Source organism: Plodia interpunctella, chromosome 11, assembly GCF_027563975.2.
Source record: "Plodia interpunctella isolate USDA-ARS_2022_Savannah chromosome 11, ilPloInte3.2, whole genome shotgun sequence".
NCBI lineage: Eukaryota > Metazoa > Arthropoda > Insecta > Lepidoptera > Pyralidae > Plodia > Plodia interpunctella.
In genome coordinates, this window is record NC_071304.1 from 8,912,001 (window position 1) to 8,932,062 (window position 20,062).

General features: G+C 33.8%; 1 protein-coding gene across 4 annotated transcripts; it reads left to right on the plus strand.

Moving 5' to 3' along the window:
* Positions 1 to 994: 994 nt before the first annotated feature.
* On the plus strand, positions 995 to 19,787 carry LOC128673791 (uncharacterized). 4 transcript variants are annotated; one of them, XM_053751881.2, is made up of 11 exons: positions 995 to 1,199; positions 3,817 to 3,898; positions 4,130 to 4,453; positions 9,917 to 9,979; positions 11,344 to 11,421; positions 12,813 to 12,929; positions 13,597 to 13,713; positions 17,705 to 17,776; positions 18,649 to 18,717; positions 19,111 to 19,203; positions 19,568 to 19,787. In XM_053751881.2, exons 1-11 carry the CDS (start codon positions 1,092 to 1,094, stop codon positions 19,708 to 19,710), a joined length of 1,266 nt encoding a protein of 421 aa, XP_053607856.1. In that variant the 5' UTR covers positions 995 to 1,091; the 3' UTR covers positions 19,711 to 19,787. The 4 variants fall into 4 exon arrangements, with proteins under 4 accessions (XP_053607856.1, XP_053607857.1, XP_053607859.1 ...); XM_053751882.2 differs by having other exon boundaries at positions 13,603 to 13,713; XM_053751884.2 differs by lacking the exons at positions 12,813 to 12,929; positions 13,597 to 13,713 and having other exon boundaries at positions 19,568 to 19,785.
* The last annotated feature ends 275 nt before the right edge of the window (positions 19,788 to 20,062 follow it).

A 20,062-nucleotide genomic window follows, 5' to 3' on the forward strand; every position in this document is an offset into this window, starting at 1 on the left:
GTGCTGGTTATAGGGATTCCACATTCAATTGAACAAAAAATATTTTTATATCATTACTTAAACATTACGACATCACATCTTTCTACAGTAAAGAGGGCGATGAAAATCAAAACTCGAAGTCCATATTTAAATATTTTCGTGAAAAAGGAGTAAATTGCATGTTCATAGTACCAAGCATAGATAATGAAAGTATAAAATCAGTTTGCGCCAGTGAAAATACTCTGTTTTCCTAGTCTCGTAAATTAGTAAGTAGTTATATTTGCAGTTTTTCGAAAATGTTCTATATTATTTCAAAATATGATGATTGTGTTTCTCATCTCATCTCATGATTGCCTGTCTGTGACAGTATAACCTAGAATGGTACTTTTAATCACGAAATTCTCACAAGAGCGAAGCCCAATGTTACAGCTAGTATTATATCTTTCTCTCTCTAAGCGTTTTCCCGGTTTCTTCTCAGCCTTTGTGCGTTGGAGTCCGCTTTCCTTTTTTTTCATCTCCACTTCGCAAGGTAGTCGGCATCCCTAGTTGTCAGACCATTGGTGCGCATATCATCCTGCTAGCATGCTGATTTATGTAAATCTAGCTGCGCCCCTGGGCTTTGTCCCCGTGGGAATTCCGGGATAAAGAGTAACCTATAAACCTTCCAGCTTATATTCTACCCGTGTACTAAATTTCGTAACAATTCGTCTAGTAGATTTTATGTAAAAGAGTAACAAACATACACACTAACTTTCGAATTTATTAGAATAGCTAAGAATAATGGAATAGATCAGGGAAAAGTTGCGGTGACATGCTGTACTGACTCTAGATCGAGTGCAGTAGAGTGTAAGCTGATGATGATAAATCGTGTCAAGCAACTACAGCTAAATGGGTCGGTAACCCATCCCAGGTGCCATTTAAACTTGTATTTAAAACAAAAGAACGGTTACATTAATGAGTACCATACCTCACTGTTATAATCACTGTGTGTTTCGTTTATAAAGTGATATAAACCAATCAGTCTTCATTGTTCAGTATCAGTCACAGGTCACGGTTGTAAAATTAGTTTTTTTTTTTTTTATGCGTTGATTTTGTGCAAGTATTACTTCAGAATGAGAGGTGCCGTGTTATTGTGTATGTTTGTGTTATGCAGTGTCCATTTTGAAACGGTGTCCGGCACATTAAACGAGTTCTTCCAGAATTTCGGGGACAAAATTTCTGTATGTACTTATTTCGTTATTTCAATGTACTTTTATGTTGGTTGTTTGAAATTAAAATATAGTAATTTTGTAAAATCAAATTAGCTTTTTATGTGCGACACTATATATAATGATCTTACTAAACTTGATTTATTTATTGATGTTAAATAAAATTTATAAAACTGACTGTTAAAGAAGACTTATAAGTTAGTTTGTGTATGATAAATAAAAGTTATTTACAGGAACTTATGTAATTTAATGATTAATTTAAAATTGATGAAAATCAAAAATACAAGCCATAATATTTATTGACAACTAACTGCGTACCGGGACTCCACTCCCGGGAGAATTTCGAGATAAAAAGTAGGTGCTTTTGGAGTAGGTACTCCAAGTTATATTTTGCCCTTACTTATACCGAATTTTATAACAATTCGTTCTGTAGATTTTGCTAACAAACACACATACATCATCATAAACTATCGTATATAATAAATATTAATAGAATATGGGATAATGACAATTCTTTTTTTTTTTTGCAATAGCACAGAAGTTTAGCGGCCAGTACGTACTTTAAGTGATGAATTGTATAAATACAATAGGAATTATAATTTAATTATGAGAAATTATAAACTAGTGGTCGCTTTTTGCAGCGTCAGCTGTAATATATGGCACTAAAATATACTGTAAAAAATGTTTCAATATTTTTTTAATTGACGTAGCTTGATATAAAATAGAATTTAATGCTGTTAAAATTTTTACACATTATTAGATCAACTTATGACTTACTAGCTGCGCCCCGGGGCTTCGCTTCGCTCACGTGGGATTTTCGGGATAAAAACCCTACCCTATGTGTTATTTCAGGTTATTTTTTACCCGTGTACAAAATTTCATAACAATTGGTCCAGTAGATATTGCGTAAAACAGAACAAACATACACATACATCCTCACAGACTTTGGCGTTTTTAATATTAGTAGGACAGGATTTTTAAAATTACTAAGCTTAATAAAATTTATATTTTACACACATTTGTTTTATTCATTAGTTGATTAGTTAGGTACTTAGTTCCTTGTTTGGTAACCATTGGTTAAGCAGGCAATCCTTAGTTCGCATTACTTAACTAAGTAATCTAACTTAATCAATAAACTAAGTAATGAAACTCTTTTAAATTATTAGCGATTCATCTTTCAGCATTTCTTTTCATATTATCCTTTGGTAGATATTAACTGTACCAAGTAAATAATTTAATATTAACTTCCTTAAAAAAACGTTAGAAAAAATAATGGTAAACCCTTCTAGCATGATAGGCACCAACACTGATCAAATGTGTTTCTTTCGGCATTTCTTCTCAGTAGTGGTCGTTCCGAAATGCCAGTAGTTTGTAGCTTAAGAGAAATATAATAAAATAACTATTTAATATAAAAATTGACGTGAACTTGAAAGACTTGCCTTGTCTTGTCTAATTTCTGAATAAATGATTTCAATTTGATTCTTACGCTTGTAATGTTTGACATCAGGTTGCGATGCAAGCCGCCTATAATAAAACCTCATACGAAAGTAAAAAATGTTCTTAAACAACAGACATAAAATCATTACATTGATGTTCTTATATCCGTGTCTACAACTTTCTGATTGGCCCGGGTGTTGGATGTTTATCTATATATGTATTTGTTATAAATATAGTATCATTGAGTTAGTATCCCATAAAACAAGTCTCGAACTTACTTTGAGGCTAGCTCAATCTGTGTGATTTGTCCTAATATATTTAATATATATTTATATTTTTACTGCTGGAGAGGTTCTATAGCGTTGACTTTTAAATTATGACTAATTATGTAATGGTTACTACACATTAATTAAGTTGCAGTTTTTTAATGTGCTTATTTCGAATGTCCAATTAGTTGTTATGTGTTTATAATCGAATGCAATTTATTTTGTTTTATGAATAAAAATATTATAATTGTCTTCTTCATAGTCGTATTCCACATGGCTGAGGGTCGTGGTCATTACGTGGAATTAAACACACAACTTTCTTGGCATTATTAATGGAGTGGTTTGCCATTGCCTTCTCCATTTCACACACAAGTTAATAAGAATCAACCAGTGTGCAGGTTTCCTCACGATGTTTTCCTTCACCGGAAGCAAGTGGTGGACGATGAAAACATGAGTCAGTTTGAACCTGAGACCTTTCGATTCACAGGCAGTCTTAACCATTACACCATCACCGCTTCCGCACCGCACTGTAATTTTAGAGCGACACAAATGCTTTATTTCATAACATTGTTAATTTTAGTTAATTCATATGTCCTTGACAGAGAGCTTCGGAAATGTATATTAGGCAAATCGCTGGCCTAGTTGAAAATTAAATGTCATTTAAAGATAAAGAGAGAGAGAAAAAATCATAGACGAAGAGAGAAATTCGTAGAAAAGTTGAATTCATAGATGAAGAGATTTAAATTTGACAAATACCATTCATTCAAAAGTTTTGTATATTTGTTTGACATCTGAATGTAATGTTATAATTAATTAATTAGAGGACTAGATTCTTAATTCGCTTTTAATTCGACAAACGTTAATAGTAATGTATATCGGTCCGATTTTTTGTCGGATGACCAAATGTCCTTCTTTATACATTGCAGGATGCTTGGCATTACACTTGGAATAATATTGTGGATAATATAAAGAAGCCAGTGAAAATTAAACGCCTCGGAAGACTTGGGAGTAAGTAGCGTTTTATTAAGACCGTACTTGCTCTTTTATTAATTCGCGAAAACTGAGCCACACTTGGAGAAATAAATTCAGATTACAGTAAATCACCTCAATTCAATCAAACTTTGATTTTGATGTGAAAAATACACTTTTACATATATAATACAAGTAATAAATAAGGTTAAAGTTATTAAATGTCTAATAAATTTTATCGTTCAAACTGAAATAGATATTTTGTTACAGAATTAAAGACGACAGAACCACCAACAACAATAATATCTTCTTCTGGATTCGACGGCAAATACGAAAGAAAATTTGGTGTGGACACAAAATCAGGTGACCGCGACTATCTTATAAATAAAAAATATGAACAAGTGACTGAGAAAAAAGACGATCTTCTAGAGAAAGAAATGATGGGTATGCAAACTTTAGAGACGGAAACACGTAACGCAAGGTTGACGAAGCTGATGATCCCACACTTGAAGCCACCAAAATGGACGAACATTGAAGACTGGAGGAAGCTACACAAACCCATATATGGCAATATTTATAATGATCACGTTGAAGGTATGTCCATTTTATTAATTTTTATTATCGACACCTTTTGGAGAATACTCTTACTCTTTATTTAAAGTTGTTTCCACATTTTATGTATTCGTTTGAAGTCTACTAGAATTATTTCAACAGTCACGAATAATCAGCAATTGACGCTAAAGTGTTGGTGATCGGCGGTGTCGTCTAGGTTGCGTGACTGCAAGTTGAAATAATGTAACATTTAGTTCACCAAGTGCATAAAACTTAATAAACCTCTTGAAGACCAGTTTACCACACATAGCAAGCAGAACTGATGACCTTGAAGAAGAAGAAGTGTTCTCGAACGGTGACCACATGGCGAAACCTGCAAACGCAAGGCGCTGGACAACCACTAACCAGGTCGAACGACTTGAGAATCCCCCTTGGTGGCGTAAGAGAGAAGATCATGGATACACTGAAGTGATGATTTGAAGAACTAAAAAAACGTAGATAGATGCTTTAGACAAAGAGGATTGAATGGAAATGAGGAAGCCTATGTCGAGCAGTGGTACCATTGAAACTGTTTTTGAAGTGAAAACTTTAGCGGCGTTATGCACTTCTTATGATTGTGATGAGTAAAAAATGTGAAACTCGCGTCAAGACGTCAGACCTCGAAAATTCGTAAGACGTCAAAAATGCACAACGTTAATATTCAAGTTTTCACTTCTGTCGGCACTCTCGGAGAGCATCCCGAGCAGTTTTGATTTTTTAATCGATTTCTCAGGAGCTATCAATTACAATTAATGTAATTGATAGCTTTTACGGCCCACGTGATACCACGTTAAATTTAATTTCAACATTTCTTGTGAGTTTTCCCATGACCTTGTATTCTCTAATGAAACGTCCCAGGTGAACGAAACAATATATTCGGAAAGACGGCGCGACGTGACGAGATCATACATTTATTGTCTTATTGTCAATACCATACATTTATAAAAACATCGTGACACTATTATGACAAATATTTAAAATTCAGTAACACGTACTTCAGGAGTAGCTTATAATATGTTTTTGTATCCATAGGTGTTTCAAAACACATATTATATCCAAATAATATAAACGTATGCTTAATAAAATACATATTTAGGACATTCTAACTAGTGATGTGTCTTTTCTAAATTTCCATTGACGGAAAACGATACCCCTTTCTGTTCTCGGAAGCGTTTCCTCAAACTTAGTACTGAGGCCGAAGTGCGGGTTTGCATTTCACCTCTCACTATCGAATCGATTCGAAGTGAGACGCAGCGAACCAATCACATCGAGGTGTAGTTGTTGTTCCGTCACAATGGTGGTGACGCAACGACGATGATTTTCTGTTCTCGGAAGCGTTTCCTGAACCTTTTTGGTAAGGGAATGGGGAAGTTTCTTATTCCCATTCCCGGGAGCGTTCAGCCTAATGAATATTCGCGGTAAAGTGGGCACATTCCTGGAAACGCAAAATGTATACCCGCGAAAACGCCTACGTCGATACCTAAATTTTCAGTTATGAGGGAACAGATAGACCAATATACGGTACGTACGGGTCAATAATATTATTATTCCCGTTATGAAAAGCCCGGAATTGATGTTGTTAATAAACATCGGATATCAATTGTAATTGTGTTATACAATGGTTCGATGGTCAAGTGATGAAGAACTGTGTCATGATAATGTTTACAAAACAACCTTTTTCAATCGTTTGTTAAACAAGTACATACAAACATTGTTTATTTTTAAAAAATCCAAGTAAACTAAAATAGTAATTATTATACGAATAAAATTGTGGAGATTTGCTTGTATAATGATTTAAATGACAGTTGACTACCGCTCCGGATGGTACTTGGTTCAAAGGCTATCAATTGCTATCCAACGAGGAAACGCAGCTAGCGTTATGGGTATTTTTGAACCGGGTACAATTCGGGGTGGCATTTTTTATTGACATTGCAATTATTCATGTTTTATTTTGCTTTATTATTTGTATTTTTAATAATAAGTTTCAATATAAAGAATTAAGTATAATATAGATGAAATCTAACATATCGTGTGGACAAATATATAGGTAGTTAAGAGTAACATTATTTTTGTATATTGTATATAATAACTTTATGTTTTTCCAATGCGTTATATTAAACGCACATGTGAGTATCGTTACCTATTTTTCGGGCATATTAGAACACGTTATTCAGAAAGTTGTAATTCCATCACTTTCCTTCACTTTCAATGGCTTCACCATGAGACCAGGATGACAGCTACACTAGCATATTTTTCTAATAGCAACCAAAATTTCAATATTGGATAGTCGAATGGTTATACAACATATTATTTAAATGTGTCAAAAACAAAAGTTTATGTGTTTTATTAATAATATTGTTGAGGTATATAACAAAGGTATATAAACTAATCTGACTTATATACTAATCTGTCTGATATTTGACCACCACTTAATTGAAAATGAAAACATCGTACCATCTATATTCTTGTTTATGATTTTACAGATAATGTGCTTAGAAAATTGTTCCATATTTTTGTTTCATTCAGTATTTCCACTTAAGCTGTTCCACCAAGCTGTAGCCAGTTGTTAGGAACAACTACACTTTTGTAAAATCTATAAATCGCAGATTTAACAGTGGTTAACAACCAGTCCCAAATTTTCATTATTGGAGAACGTTCCCGATTCCCATTTTCAGGGGCGTTACCTAAAAGCTGGTATAGTTTCGTTCCCGATAACGGGAATAGGAAACTTTCCTTTTCCCGGTTACTCTCAGTAAAACTTCGGCACATAACTATTTATAATGGCGTATGTTAAAGAGAAAAATAATTTTGTAGAAAGAAACTATAATTCTGCTTCCACTCACCCGGTGAAACATGAGACAGTAATATAGTCTTTTTATACTACATCGTGAGAAACTGTCTACACGTGTCTCTGCAAACTTGTGATATGCCATTCCCAAATTCTTATCACATGGTTATCATCCCCATTCCCATTACCGGGAAAATTTTCCGGAAACATTTCCGGAAAAGTGAACACGTTCCTAGGAACTTGCACGTCACTACCAACAATGTTGCTACGGCCTTATATCCTATAGTAAATATTTTTGTACCACACGAGGCCACGCGTACTTTAAACGTATTTTAAAATATTTTTGTTTGTTTTCATTAACAATACTTTACCATTGGTTATAACTTCAGTAGCGCAAACGACAATGACCTTTACATCTCACATGTATAACCAAAAGATTATAGTTGTATTAAAATTAGTGCTAAAATATGTGTTAAATCGCAGGTATCGCTAAAGAGGAAGTTGATCAATCAATCAACCATCGCTCATATAAAGGCTCAAAGGATAGCACATCCGCCGCTTTGGACGACGAAAACGAAAATTTTGGAGTTCTGCTTTTTGTTTAAATACTTTGTCTATTTTTATTCCCTTAATAAACACACTACTATAGCACTCTGTTCATGATATTAGCTCCTATATTTTAACAAAGATGTCAATGTGCAATATAACATATTAAAAATAAAGTACTCAAAATAAACGATTTATATAAATTAACTTTGTAAATCCATTGGTAAGAAAACGTTATAATATATTCATAGCACTGGAATATAACCTGAATAATGTAAGAAATTAAACATAGCCTATGATTTGCGCGTGTGACAAAATTTAAACTGAAAAAAAATCATGAAGCTATAATTTTATTGACATTAATCGCTGATTGATGGATACAGTTGAAAAAAGTGTAAATAATATTTGTTAATTTGAATATAACAATCATAAACACATAGGCATACAAAACACAGTACTGTATAGATGGCAAAAAAAAAGGTGAGTATTTTAAGACTACAACAGCCTTTTTTGATGATAACATAAATGTACGTGCATTAGCGCTGAAAAGTGCGAAAGTCACATAATGTATTTTTCGAAACTTTTAATTTCAAATAAAATACATAATTTCAGATTCCGATTTCTCTAAACTCATTATTATTTTCTTAATTAAAAGCATGGGCGACATGTTTAACAAAAACCCATTGAAAATACATACACTCTCTCAGGTTTGAAATTTTAATATTCAAATTCGTGGTAGCTTGTACACATTCTGTTGGCTTAAAAGCAATGTAAAATTCATTATCAGACAATAATGTTTTTATACAACATCCCTAAATTCAATCTTATCGGTATAACATTACGGTGCAAATTCGATTTCGAATGTTTGTCGTGTGAGCATTGAACATTGTTCCATTAAAATTAATTTTGTGTAAATATAAACAAATAAATATCAACTTTGTTTTTATACAAATAAAACTCAAAATTGTTGAGCAAATGTCATATTCGAAAAATACATAAAATACATATTTTAATGTAAGTTACAGTAAAAGTGTATGGTTTGAAAAATACATTACGTACAATATTCATAATTTTGCATTTCATTTTCAACGCTAGAAGTGTATATAGCACCTTTTAACTGGAATTCCCAAAATACCTCACACATCTATATCTGTGAAGGCGACATATATAAATAAATAACCAGTGTTGAAATCATAACACTGAGTTTTTGTGCAGTTGTGTAAATGGCTCAGTTCGGCGAGTTATATTTTATTCACGATAGACTTTGGGTTATAAATTGATTGTTTTATACGATCAAGCACATAAAAACATTGTTTAATATTTATATTTCTAACTGGCACTCTAATTGCACATAAAAAAAAAGATATGAACAAATTTCTGAAAAAAATAATAATAGAAATAACACTAAAATAGAAATGAATGGAAATCTGATAGTTTGAGGATTGAATTTTTTTCAGAAATAATCACATTTTTACATAATCCTGTTTGAAAATGGAACGAAAGAGGGACATACATATTAACTGACTGAATGTTGTGAAGTACGTTTTGCATTAATTTTTACTTAATCTTAAATAATACAAAAAATACTTCAATCAAAAGGTTATATGAAAATAATAAAAACAAAAACACTTAATTTTTGCACAGTATGGCTTATTTGTAAAAGGTTCAAGGATGGAACTCGACCGATGCTGCGCTATGCTATGCTAACCGTTGCTATATGCAATAAAACTTCTCTTTTCGAAAATTACAAAAATTTATATTAGTTTATACGAATTCATATTATTAATTCACCAACCAAGTATAATAACACTGATCAAAATTACAAATAGTTTAGGTCGCGCAGTTTCCTTGCCCAGCTGGGTTTTGAACAACCAATAAATGACAAAATTCTAAAGGTTGCTTGAAACTCCGCTCTGCACAGCACAGCTTCAGTTGTTAAGTCCGGTCCTGAAATTTTCAAACCTTATTCGAAATTGGTGTCAAGAAAATATTAGACAACCTCTGAGACACGAGAACCGTTTGGATATTTTTGACGCACGGAGTTTTCTTTTTATAACAGATATCGTGACAATAATGTTTTCCAAACAGTCAAATGATATTATTATTGTCAAATACATTTATTTATATTTCAGGTAACGACTTAGATCTGCCAATGAACATTGAACTAAATTTACCAAGAACGACTTCACTGAAAAGTAAGACAGTTTTTTTTTTTGTACAGTCAACAGCACATCAACCTGTGAATTCATTGCAAACTCGCCGCTATTAACGCGTCTTGTTGACGTCAAACGTCAAACAGAACTATTAAGTTCATGCAGGGTAACTTGCAGTGCTGTTGACTGTACTACTAAGTTATACGTCTATACATTTGTAAATTTATATTTTGTGCCCGTGAGAAGTGGAGAAAAAAAAGTAGGAAAGCGGATCCTGGGCTCCAACGCTTAACAGCTTGCTGTCTGTTGCCAGCGGCTAAAGGAAGACACTAAACCTATGTTACTCTTTCTCTCTCTATGTCTTTTTTATTGGTTTTAGACTTAGATAAAATAAATAGCAGTGGTGGTGTAATGGTTAAGACGCCCGCCTGATGATCGAAAGGTCCCAGGTTCGAATTCTACTCGTGCCACATGAGTTTGTATACCAATCTGACTCATGTTTTCATCGCCAATACTTGCTTCCGGTGAAGGAAAACCTCGCGAGGAAACCTGCACACTGGTTGATTATTGGCACTGGTTGTGTGTGAAATGGAGAAGGCAATGGCAAACCACTCCATCACAATAACATAATGCCAAGAAAGTTGTTGTGTGTGTTTAATTCCACGTAATGACCACGACCCTCAGCCATGAGGAATACGACTATGAAGAAGACAATAAATATATCTATGGTTTTAAACTACTCATGTTATGATTTAGAGATGACTCAGATTTCCACTTTAACACCTCACATTGGTGATGCTAGGTATTGCCCGCAGCTCCGCCCGCGGTAGTCGTACATTTAACCTTAATGACTAACGTTAATGAAGAATCATTAACTGTATCAACGACAATTTTCGTGAAAGTCGTAAAAGCATGGCTTTGTTTTCTGCATTTAGTCCGCCCTTTGTATTAAATAGTAATAAATAAATTTTAACTAAAATCTACTCAAAAATAATGAACTGTAGTTTTTATGGAATTCGCTGAAAAAAGGTATATATATATATATATATATATATATATATATATATATATATATATATATATATATATATATATATATATATATATATATATATATATTAGAAAATATATACAAGAGTGACAATGATAGAACACTATTTGATACAACACGATGCCTTCTTTAGATATATTAAAGAACGTAAGGTAGAAGAAAGATTAGGACAAGGAAGACATTGAGAGGCAAAAAAAGTGGACGTCGTGTCGTATAAGAAAAAGAAGCACTTAGCTATGGAGAGAGATCAATGTAAGGAACTCCACCGATAATAGCCACGCTCTTAAATTAAATGATTAGTAGTTTTAATTTCATATTCGAAACTTAAAAATAATGAAGCATAATTTATTTTCAGATTCAGAACTAGATGCAGATAAAGTGCCAGTATTAAATTACAGAACAACGCACGAAAAATCAAATGAAAATTATAATGGTAGGTAATGTTTATCTATAATACAATAATCAAATTAATCTCTCAAATCTCATGAAAATTTATGCATTTTTCCTATATTTCATAATGTAGGTATCATAGGTTATTTATAATCAGAAATAGCTTGTGTTTCACAATTATGGTATCGACAAACAAGAATGGTTTGAATGCTTTCATGTCCATAAAGTTTGTCCAAAAATAATTATTAAAACGTCCGTGAGCAGACCAACAAATCCACCTTCACACATGGACGTACTAAAGTCACTCTAGTACGTTCGTGCGTGATACCTAGGTGTCATTCACGCTTGACCATTTGGCAGACGCCGACCGACCTTCAAAAAGAGACGCACGAGCGTGTCTTTCTGTTATAGCGTCAGTCAAATCCGTGTGCAGACCAAAATATTCGTAATTGTTTTTGAATCCACGATAATGTTCAAAAGTGAAAAATATTCTGATAAATAAAACTAATTATAGTTTTATTTGAAGGAAAAAGTCATACAACTATTTTAGTCGTGTCATACTCACTCATCATACTCACTTTTGCAATGGCTGAATATTTATTCAGCCATTGCAGAAGTGAGACAGAGTACAATTTTGTAATTTATGTTTGATTTATTTAATAAAATTTAACCTTTAATTGCATATTGTATTCTGATATGGTATTTTCATAGTATAGTTATAATGGAATGGAATATATAGTTATAATGGTTCATCATAGTTATAATGGAAGACCGAAGGATAAGCAGAAGGAGAAAGAAAGATAAAAAGTTTATTCGATAAAAAGTAAAAAATACACAAAAAAAATATCATACTAAACATTACATCATCACCAAAGGGCGATCAACCCAGCAAATGGCCACGGCTAATAAGCACTGGTTTTCAAGCTAGTACCGTATGAGGGGAACCACCAAGAAGTGGATGCCTGGTGTCGTTAAGACGCTATTGTAACCGCACACCAACGCCACCACACGCACACAACTTTTTGTAATTACAAGCCTACAGTTGCGTTTTACTGCTAGCCGAAGGCTTACCCTTATATTTCTATCCATTCAGGGCAAAGTCATTTGTATTTAAGGTTGTCCTATCATCTTGGCGTATTTTCGCCTTTGCGGTATTACGGTTCGGTACATAGTCGATCACACGAGCGTATTTTAAACGCTCGTTAGCAAAAATATAAATAAAATCGCGTTTAAACCAATACTTACACAAAATCATTGAATGTATGCTCATTGCACTTTTATTTTTATCGCATATTGAACACTATGTGTTGGATAGTATGATTCAATTTAACGTCTGACCCGTCGAGTGTCTCTCATGTCGAAAACGTAATAAAAGCGCCAACGACGCGTTTTAAAAAAATAAATAATAAATTAATAGTTAAATATATTTGTTAGTTGTAGAATTGGCGCTCCAAAGGATACAGCGATCTAATTTAAGCACCAGCAATGTGACCAGTCCACGAACATTTATTCAAATCAAACCTCTCAATTCAGATTATTTAGATGAGCAAGGTAAGCCTTTTTTTATAAATTTCAGCCAAATTACCGTTGCATTTTTAATGATAAAAGTAATAGAATTATAACATAGCTAGTTGGCAACAATAATAATATTTTATGATTATTAGCTGCTTAAACTTAGCATGGAGTGTTATTTGTATAAGTTTTTGATTCTATTTTCACTGTTATATATATATTTTGAAGCTAATTTATTTAATATATTGAGCACGTTACAAAAAATGCTGGTGTTTAGTCGAACATTTTCTTTTATAACTTCGAATTATCAACAGCATGTCACCAATCACACGAACGCTTTTTCAACGTGCGAAAAAAAAAAAACAATGGAAAATAGAACGCATGAATTCATGTATCAATTCATCAATATGTTCGTGATGTTTTATAAATATCGCTTTGAGCGCTGTTAGATACTGTGTGTTGGATTATAGAGACCATACCACCAAAGAACGACCCGTGGCAATAAGAGGAACTATCAATAACAAATAAGCCACATTGTTATTAGCAGCGATAGTAGCGCCACGTCTGCGTGACTTCTGTCATGGTACGGACTGTAGCTTGAATATTGATTGTCACTTGCGTCAAAAGCGTCAAACACGCGCGTTTTAAAAGCGTTCGTGTGAATAAGGGCAAAAGATATATAAACTAGCTGAAATAATTTTGTTAGTTGTAGAAATGGGGCATCAAAGGATACAGCGCTCTAACCTAAGTAGCGTCAATGCGACCAGTCCACGAATATTTGTTCAAATAAAACCATTCCCTTCAGAATATTTTGACGAGCAAGGTAAGTCCTTTTTTATATCCATCCAAACTCATTATCTACCAGTCACATGACCATATCAGATTTCGATAACAAAAGTATTAATCATTCATAATATTCATTGTGAAATATAGGTACATTAGATGTTATTAGTAGTGAAAAGAATAATTTATAGCAAAATAAATAAACATGAACTATTTTCTGCTATTTTTTATAACACTACCGACAACAATATAGGTCTGATGTTTATTACGGAGCAATTTTGATATGCGCAATCAGGTTGCTCTATAATTTATTCAGGCGCTTGAATAATTTGTATTCACTATGAATATTTTTTTAATAGTCGTTTATTCCGTCTACTAAACATTGGTAAAAATGCTGGTGTTTAAAAACATTCTATTTTATAAACACATATGACAAACAGCAAATTAACAATGCTTACAAAATAATCATTTTTAAGTCTTCACAAATAATAAAAACGTACATTCCGAATTCATTCTTCTTCCTGCGCTGTACTAAACTTTTCTATAAACTTCCCTCAGCGATGTTCTCTATTAGGTGCGACATTGGGTCCTTCAAGAAATGAGTCTATCGCTCTCTCAAAAAGTCGGCAACGCACCGGAGACCCGTATCGGGCTGCGGGTACGGGTTACCAGGCAATCAACATATTCGTTGCCCACTATTTATTTAAAAATAAAACGCAAGAACGCCATCAACACAAGAAATTAGACAATTAATAAATGCTTTTGTATAACCTTTGTATATTATTTACTCCGATACATTTTGTGGCGGGCGGGTAACAGCTACTAAAAACTCCGGTATACTAATCACAGTCTAGTAATGCTTACAGTTCTCCAATGGCTTTATTTACGGGACAACCGTTGATACTATGTACACATAAGTTTGTTTCTGTCGGCGATATAACCCGACCAGAAACGAGAGTGGGCCTAAATATCATTTATCACATACGCATAAATATCTCTGTCGTTTAGCAGGATAAATTATGTGACATTGAAGTGTTTTGCTTTTTATTTAGTATCAGCAATGATAACTCTGCCTAAAAATCGAAGGCACGCAGAACAAACAAAATAATCTTTATTATCCGCTATGACGCTTCGCCCAAGGTTCGCGTGTAACATAAATGACTTGAAAACTCGGCTTAATTTATGACCGGCTGCATGCCTGACGTGAACCTTTTCAAAAATGCTGTTGCCTATCAGATCTTCAAGCTTCTTATCCTTTTGCCTTGTATAATTCATGGAGGTGGTCCTATTCTGGGGCGGGACCCACACGCCTAATTACTAGGATGCAACTAATTCATATGGAAAGTTAACAAACCTCTCTTGTTGTCAGTATGAAATGTGCCTTCAGGGAACGCTTTAAAGTTGACTTTTCAGTGAACGCACTCTGTGGGATGGGATCGGTATGAGGTATAACTATTATATTATATAATTGCTTTTTTTTTCAGATTCTCTCATAGACTTGAGGAGCCATAATGAAATCCCCAAACAATCAACGGTGACAACGACGACTGAACATGATCCGTTTAGACAGTTAAAAAAATATTACAATATGCTTAATCCACTTTTCACGATTTTTAGTTTTTAATGAATTACATTTTTGTTACAATGTTGTAGTACCTGCGCAGAAATAAAAACAATCGCATTGCATATTTCAGCCAATAGCAGCACTCTAAATGCCGGTGCAGAACGGATGCGTATTGTCATTGGTCATATTATAACACACTTCTGTCGCACCGCTCGCACCCGACAAAATCACATTAATTGAAAAGTGAGCTTTATAGCGTTCGCTATAGACATAATTTACATTGACAGGACGAGATCTAACAGCGAGTGGTCCGCTAATTGTCGTCAATTGAAACTATGCCTACAGTGCACGCTTTAAAGCTCTCTTTTTAATGAACGTCATCAACGTTACCTCTCGGTTTCCACTGGCCTTAGCTCAATACGGAATTTGTCATATTCTTTAGTGAGCGAGCGAGATAGGATGAGTTTTTGATGTAAAAACTTTTGTACTTGCAATTACTATATTGATGTTTTCATTTAGGCGTTAGGATGCACTATGTTTTACTTTAAATGTGAGAAATCTATACGTTTTCAATCTGCGAGTATGAGGCTGGTCTCACTGTTCCGATGCGTTCCGTCACGCTGCGCTCCGTCAAAGGCAACACAGTATTGTATGGCGCAACTGCGTGCGTCGACGTACGTCAAAGTCAAATCTATGTAAAATGACGGAGCGGCAACGCTATGCCTCGACGCAGCGCAGCGCAACGGAGTAGTGAGGCCTCGCCCTGTCCTTATCCTTATGTTGTTAGTAGATATGGGTAAAGTCAATTCAAATCATGTTTAAAATAACACGATTTGAATTAACTTTACCTTTATAATTGACGTTACCCAGATTGTTTTGAATGTTAAATGTTTTTTTTTTATTGAATAAACAGTTATCTTTGCACGTTTGCATTTCTTTTTTGTTTTTAAATCATACCAGATTATTGCAGTAAAAAAAAAACAAGAGAAATCTTTTTAGAGGTATTCAGAGGGAAGAATGTTGCGAATTCATGTTGACAATTACGGTCTTTAAAAACCGAAGGTAAAAATTAGATTTGTCACGTCAGAACGCAGGTACTAAATACGTACGTGAAATAATTGATTTTATATTACAATGATTTATTATTGCGAACCTCCGACCTTTCGATCTCAGGTGTAAATCATAATTACTATTGCCAGCACTGTGCCACCACAGATTATACAATACTTCCAGTAGGTCAACTGCCACGGCTTGAAGGGTGAAAATTGCTCAGCGGTGAAACACAAAAAAAAATTGAAACTGTCAAAATCAGGTACATTACGCTTTTAAATTATTAATAGAACACGTATTTAAGTAAATTTATGAATTGTAACATTACGGGACAATTCATTGGAACTAGTGGGATAAACGGTCTTTCCCTTTGTACCTAACTTATTGTTTCCAATAATCGTTGTATTCGTTTATGTGTTTGTGTCCATCGGACTCACGATAAACGCTTCGTGTAGACCATTGAAGTCTATTTATTAATTTGACTTTAAACAATAGGTTGCTCCAGTTAACTTTGACGTTAACTTTAACCTGCATGCCACCGTTGTTTTGTTGTCTTTGTCTCTCATTTGAGCGTGTTCCCTGTTCTTCTCAGCCGTTGAGCGTCGGAGCCCACGGACCGCTTTTCCCCACTTTTTCGTTTTCACTTGAAACGGTCGACGGTATCTAATGTCACGGCATCGGCATTTAATCTAAAATGGCGTAATTTGCGTTTTGTTTCAATCAATTTTGACGTTAACTCTAACCTGCACAAAGGTTAAAGTTAACGTCAAAATTGACTGGTGCAACCCAACTGTAATACGTTTTGAGATATCGTTAACTTTTTGTGAATAAAACGGATTAAGTACTGTAATATATAACCTGTATATAACAAGTTTTGAAGTTTATTTGTTAGACAAATTAAAAATCTCCCGACTTTCAATATTTAGCTACAACTTTTGAACGGCTGAAGCGATTTTCATGAAACGATAAAATTATCTATGACACAAAAGGAACTAAACGAAAATTGATACGTCCGTTTGGGAGCTACGATGCTACAACAGACGTTAAACTTATAACACCCGCGTCTTTTAGCGTCGGAGGTTAAAAATTGTAACTAACAACGGATAATACCTTCATCTGAGCATGCATCTTGTTGAATTCTCGCCTGTGACGCCTCGAAACCTGGGGTCCGTTCTACGGCTCTGAGTCTTTCTCGTAGCTTAACAAAATTATGTATGTATTTTAGAATGAAAACTTCCATTGTCACTGTCTATACCATCCGCAGCCAAGAAGAATATTTTTTGTCATCATAGTATTCAAGTCGAATTTTTGTAAATTTTAATCAACATACCTAACACTTTGTTTATAACAATTACTTGTTTTGTGTCTCGTCTGTGTCTCTAAATGATAAAAGTAAAGATTTTTGTTTTTTTTTTAGAAAAGGTTTCACGAGATACTACAGTCCAACCAATCGTCGTAACTGTCACAACAAAGCTCACCGCAAAAAAAGGTAACTAAGATTTTCCAAAATTTACATTTTTCACATTAATAAATATATATATTAGGACAAATCACACAGATTGAGCTAGCCCCAAAGTAAGTTCGAGACTTGTGTTATGAGATACCAACTCAATTATACTATATTTTATAACAAATACGTTTGAGTTTGGTCATACAAAGAGGAAATGTCGCCAGCCTTCTGGGAACTTTACCGCACGACGACGGCGATTTAGTATCAATTTTTTATTTAAATTAATTTAGTATTTTTTATTTTAGTTTTACTTTTTAATGTTAACTTATAGTAATTTCGTGTCGTATCTTTAGTTGTACATTTAAATATATTAAATTATCACTTTACAAATACATATTTAAATAAATATTCAAGACCCGGGCCAATCAGAAAAAGATCAATTTCCATCATGACCCGACCGGGGATTGAACCCGGGACCTCTCGATTCAGAGGCAAGCACTTTACCACTGCGCCACCGAGGTCGTCACATTAGCTTGATCAAATGTATAAATTTACTAGTGGCCCGTCTCGGCTTCGCTCGTGTTTAAACATAATTAATTACACACATAACCTTCCTCAGGAATAATAGTATCTATTGGTGAAACCCGTGTGAAAATCCGCGCAGTAGTTTTTTTGTTTATCGCGAACAGACAGAGGACTTTGTTTTATACTATGTAAGGATGTATACTCGGACAGTGTGAAAAATTTCTTAATAATTACGAATTTAATATACCGTCTTATAGAAAAAAACTGCATAGTATACTTAACACTTGGACACTTGTCGTGTATAGACGTAATAACAATTACATATTTTGTGTCTCGTCCGTTGCAGACGTAAACGGTAAAAGTAAAGATTTTTGTTAATATTTTAGAAATGGTTCCACGAGACACTACAGAACAACCAATTGTCAAAGTTGTCACGTCGCTCACTACAAAAAAAGGTAATTAAATGGATTTAATAAGTACTTCGTATAACGGAGTACCTACTAATTCCATGATAAGATAAGATTTTCCAATATATGATATTTACACAATAGTGGATAGCATCGTCAACTTTGACGTTACATTAATATGCGCAGGGAAACGCAAAGTACGCCATTTTGTTTAAACGTCAGTGATGCGCGGTTAAAATCATAGAGAAATAATAAAAAAAAATATATATTTATTTAATATTTAATAATATATTTATTTAGTCCATGTCATTACATATGGTCATATATTTAGGTAAATAAGTAAATGTAATATATAATTGTATTTTGTAATTTTGGGTACAAGTTATGAATAATTTAATTAAATCTAAGACTGTATAATGTACATAAGTTTAATAATTCTAGAAAAACACAAAGCGAAGCGAGCAGAGGATCTTGAAGAACCAACCGGACGGACTTTTGTCAGGATTGAGCCACGAAATTCCGATGAAAATGATGGTATGTATGGTGTGTGTATTTGAATGCATTACACCTCCGAGTAGCGGTAGTGGTTCAATGGTTAAGACACCATGCGATTCTAAGGTCCTAAGCTCAAATCCTCCTCAAATTACTTCGGGTGAAGAAAATAATCGTGGGTAACCCTAGTTGTATATATTTGCTTCGCTCCTGTGTAAGCGCTGACTATCCTAGATTCAGTTAGATTGCTTTGAATAAACCTGACGCAAATCTGTTTTCAATAATAATTAGATCTATCTAATCACTATCTTGGAATTTTGAATTATCTAGAATTTTGGAACGACCAATACAGAAACAAGCTGAAGTTGGTAAAACTTAAGTTTAAAGCTACCTTTTTCTCTTTCAGAATACGAACAGACAAATGCGCGTTGTGAATTTCTGAAGCTGAGCCTGCCCTCTACTACCACAGAGCGATATCTAAAATATCGATTTAATTGGAACAATTTTAAAATTAAATTTGTGTACAGTTGGTTTGTGAATGATATTTAGAATAAGAAAAAAATGGACTGATTTATAATTATCACAATAAAGTACACACGATTCGACCACATATATATTTTTTGAAATTTAATTATCACGAACTTCCTTTACGCAATAATTTCAACTAGTGTAAAATCACACAGATTAAGTTAACAGTACTAAGTCAACGATACTATATTCTATAACATATATCGATAAACATCGAAGACCCAGGTCAATCGAAAAAAGATCATTTTCTATCTAACCTCACCCGATGTCTTGTGTATATAGTATAGTATAGTCCTGGTTCTATTCATTCATTCATTCATTCCGTCGTTTCGTAAGAACAGCTTCTAAAACTAAGTGTGACTGTCTGACACAG

What these genes read in the sequence shown, in the direction of transcription:
- LOC128673791 (XM_053751881.2), top strand. Translation starts at nt 1,092, where the DNA reads ATGAGAGGTGCCGTGTTATTGTGTATGTTTGTGTTATGCAGTGTCCAT. An exon ending in AAGAACGACTTCACTGAAAA is followed by an intron (nt 9,980 to 11,343) that starts GTAAGACAGTTT and finishes ATTTATTTTCAG; the next exon opens with ATTCAGAACTAGATGCAGAT. An exon ending in GTCGCTCACTACAAAAAAAG is followed by an intron (nt 18,718 to 19,110) that starts GTAATTAAATGG and finishes TAATAATTCTAG; the next exon opens with AAAAACACAAAGCGAAGCGA.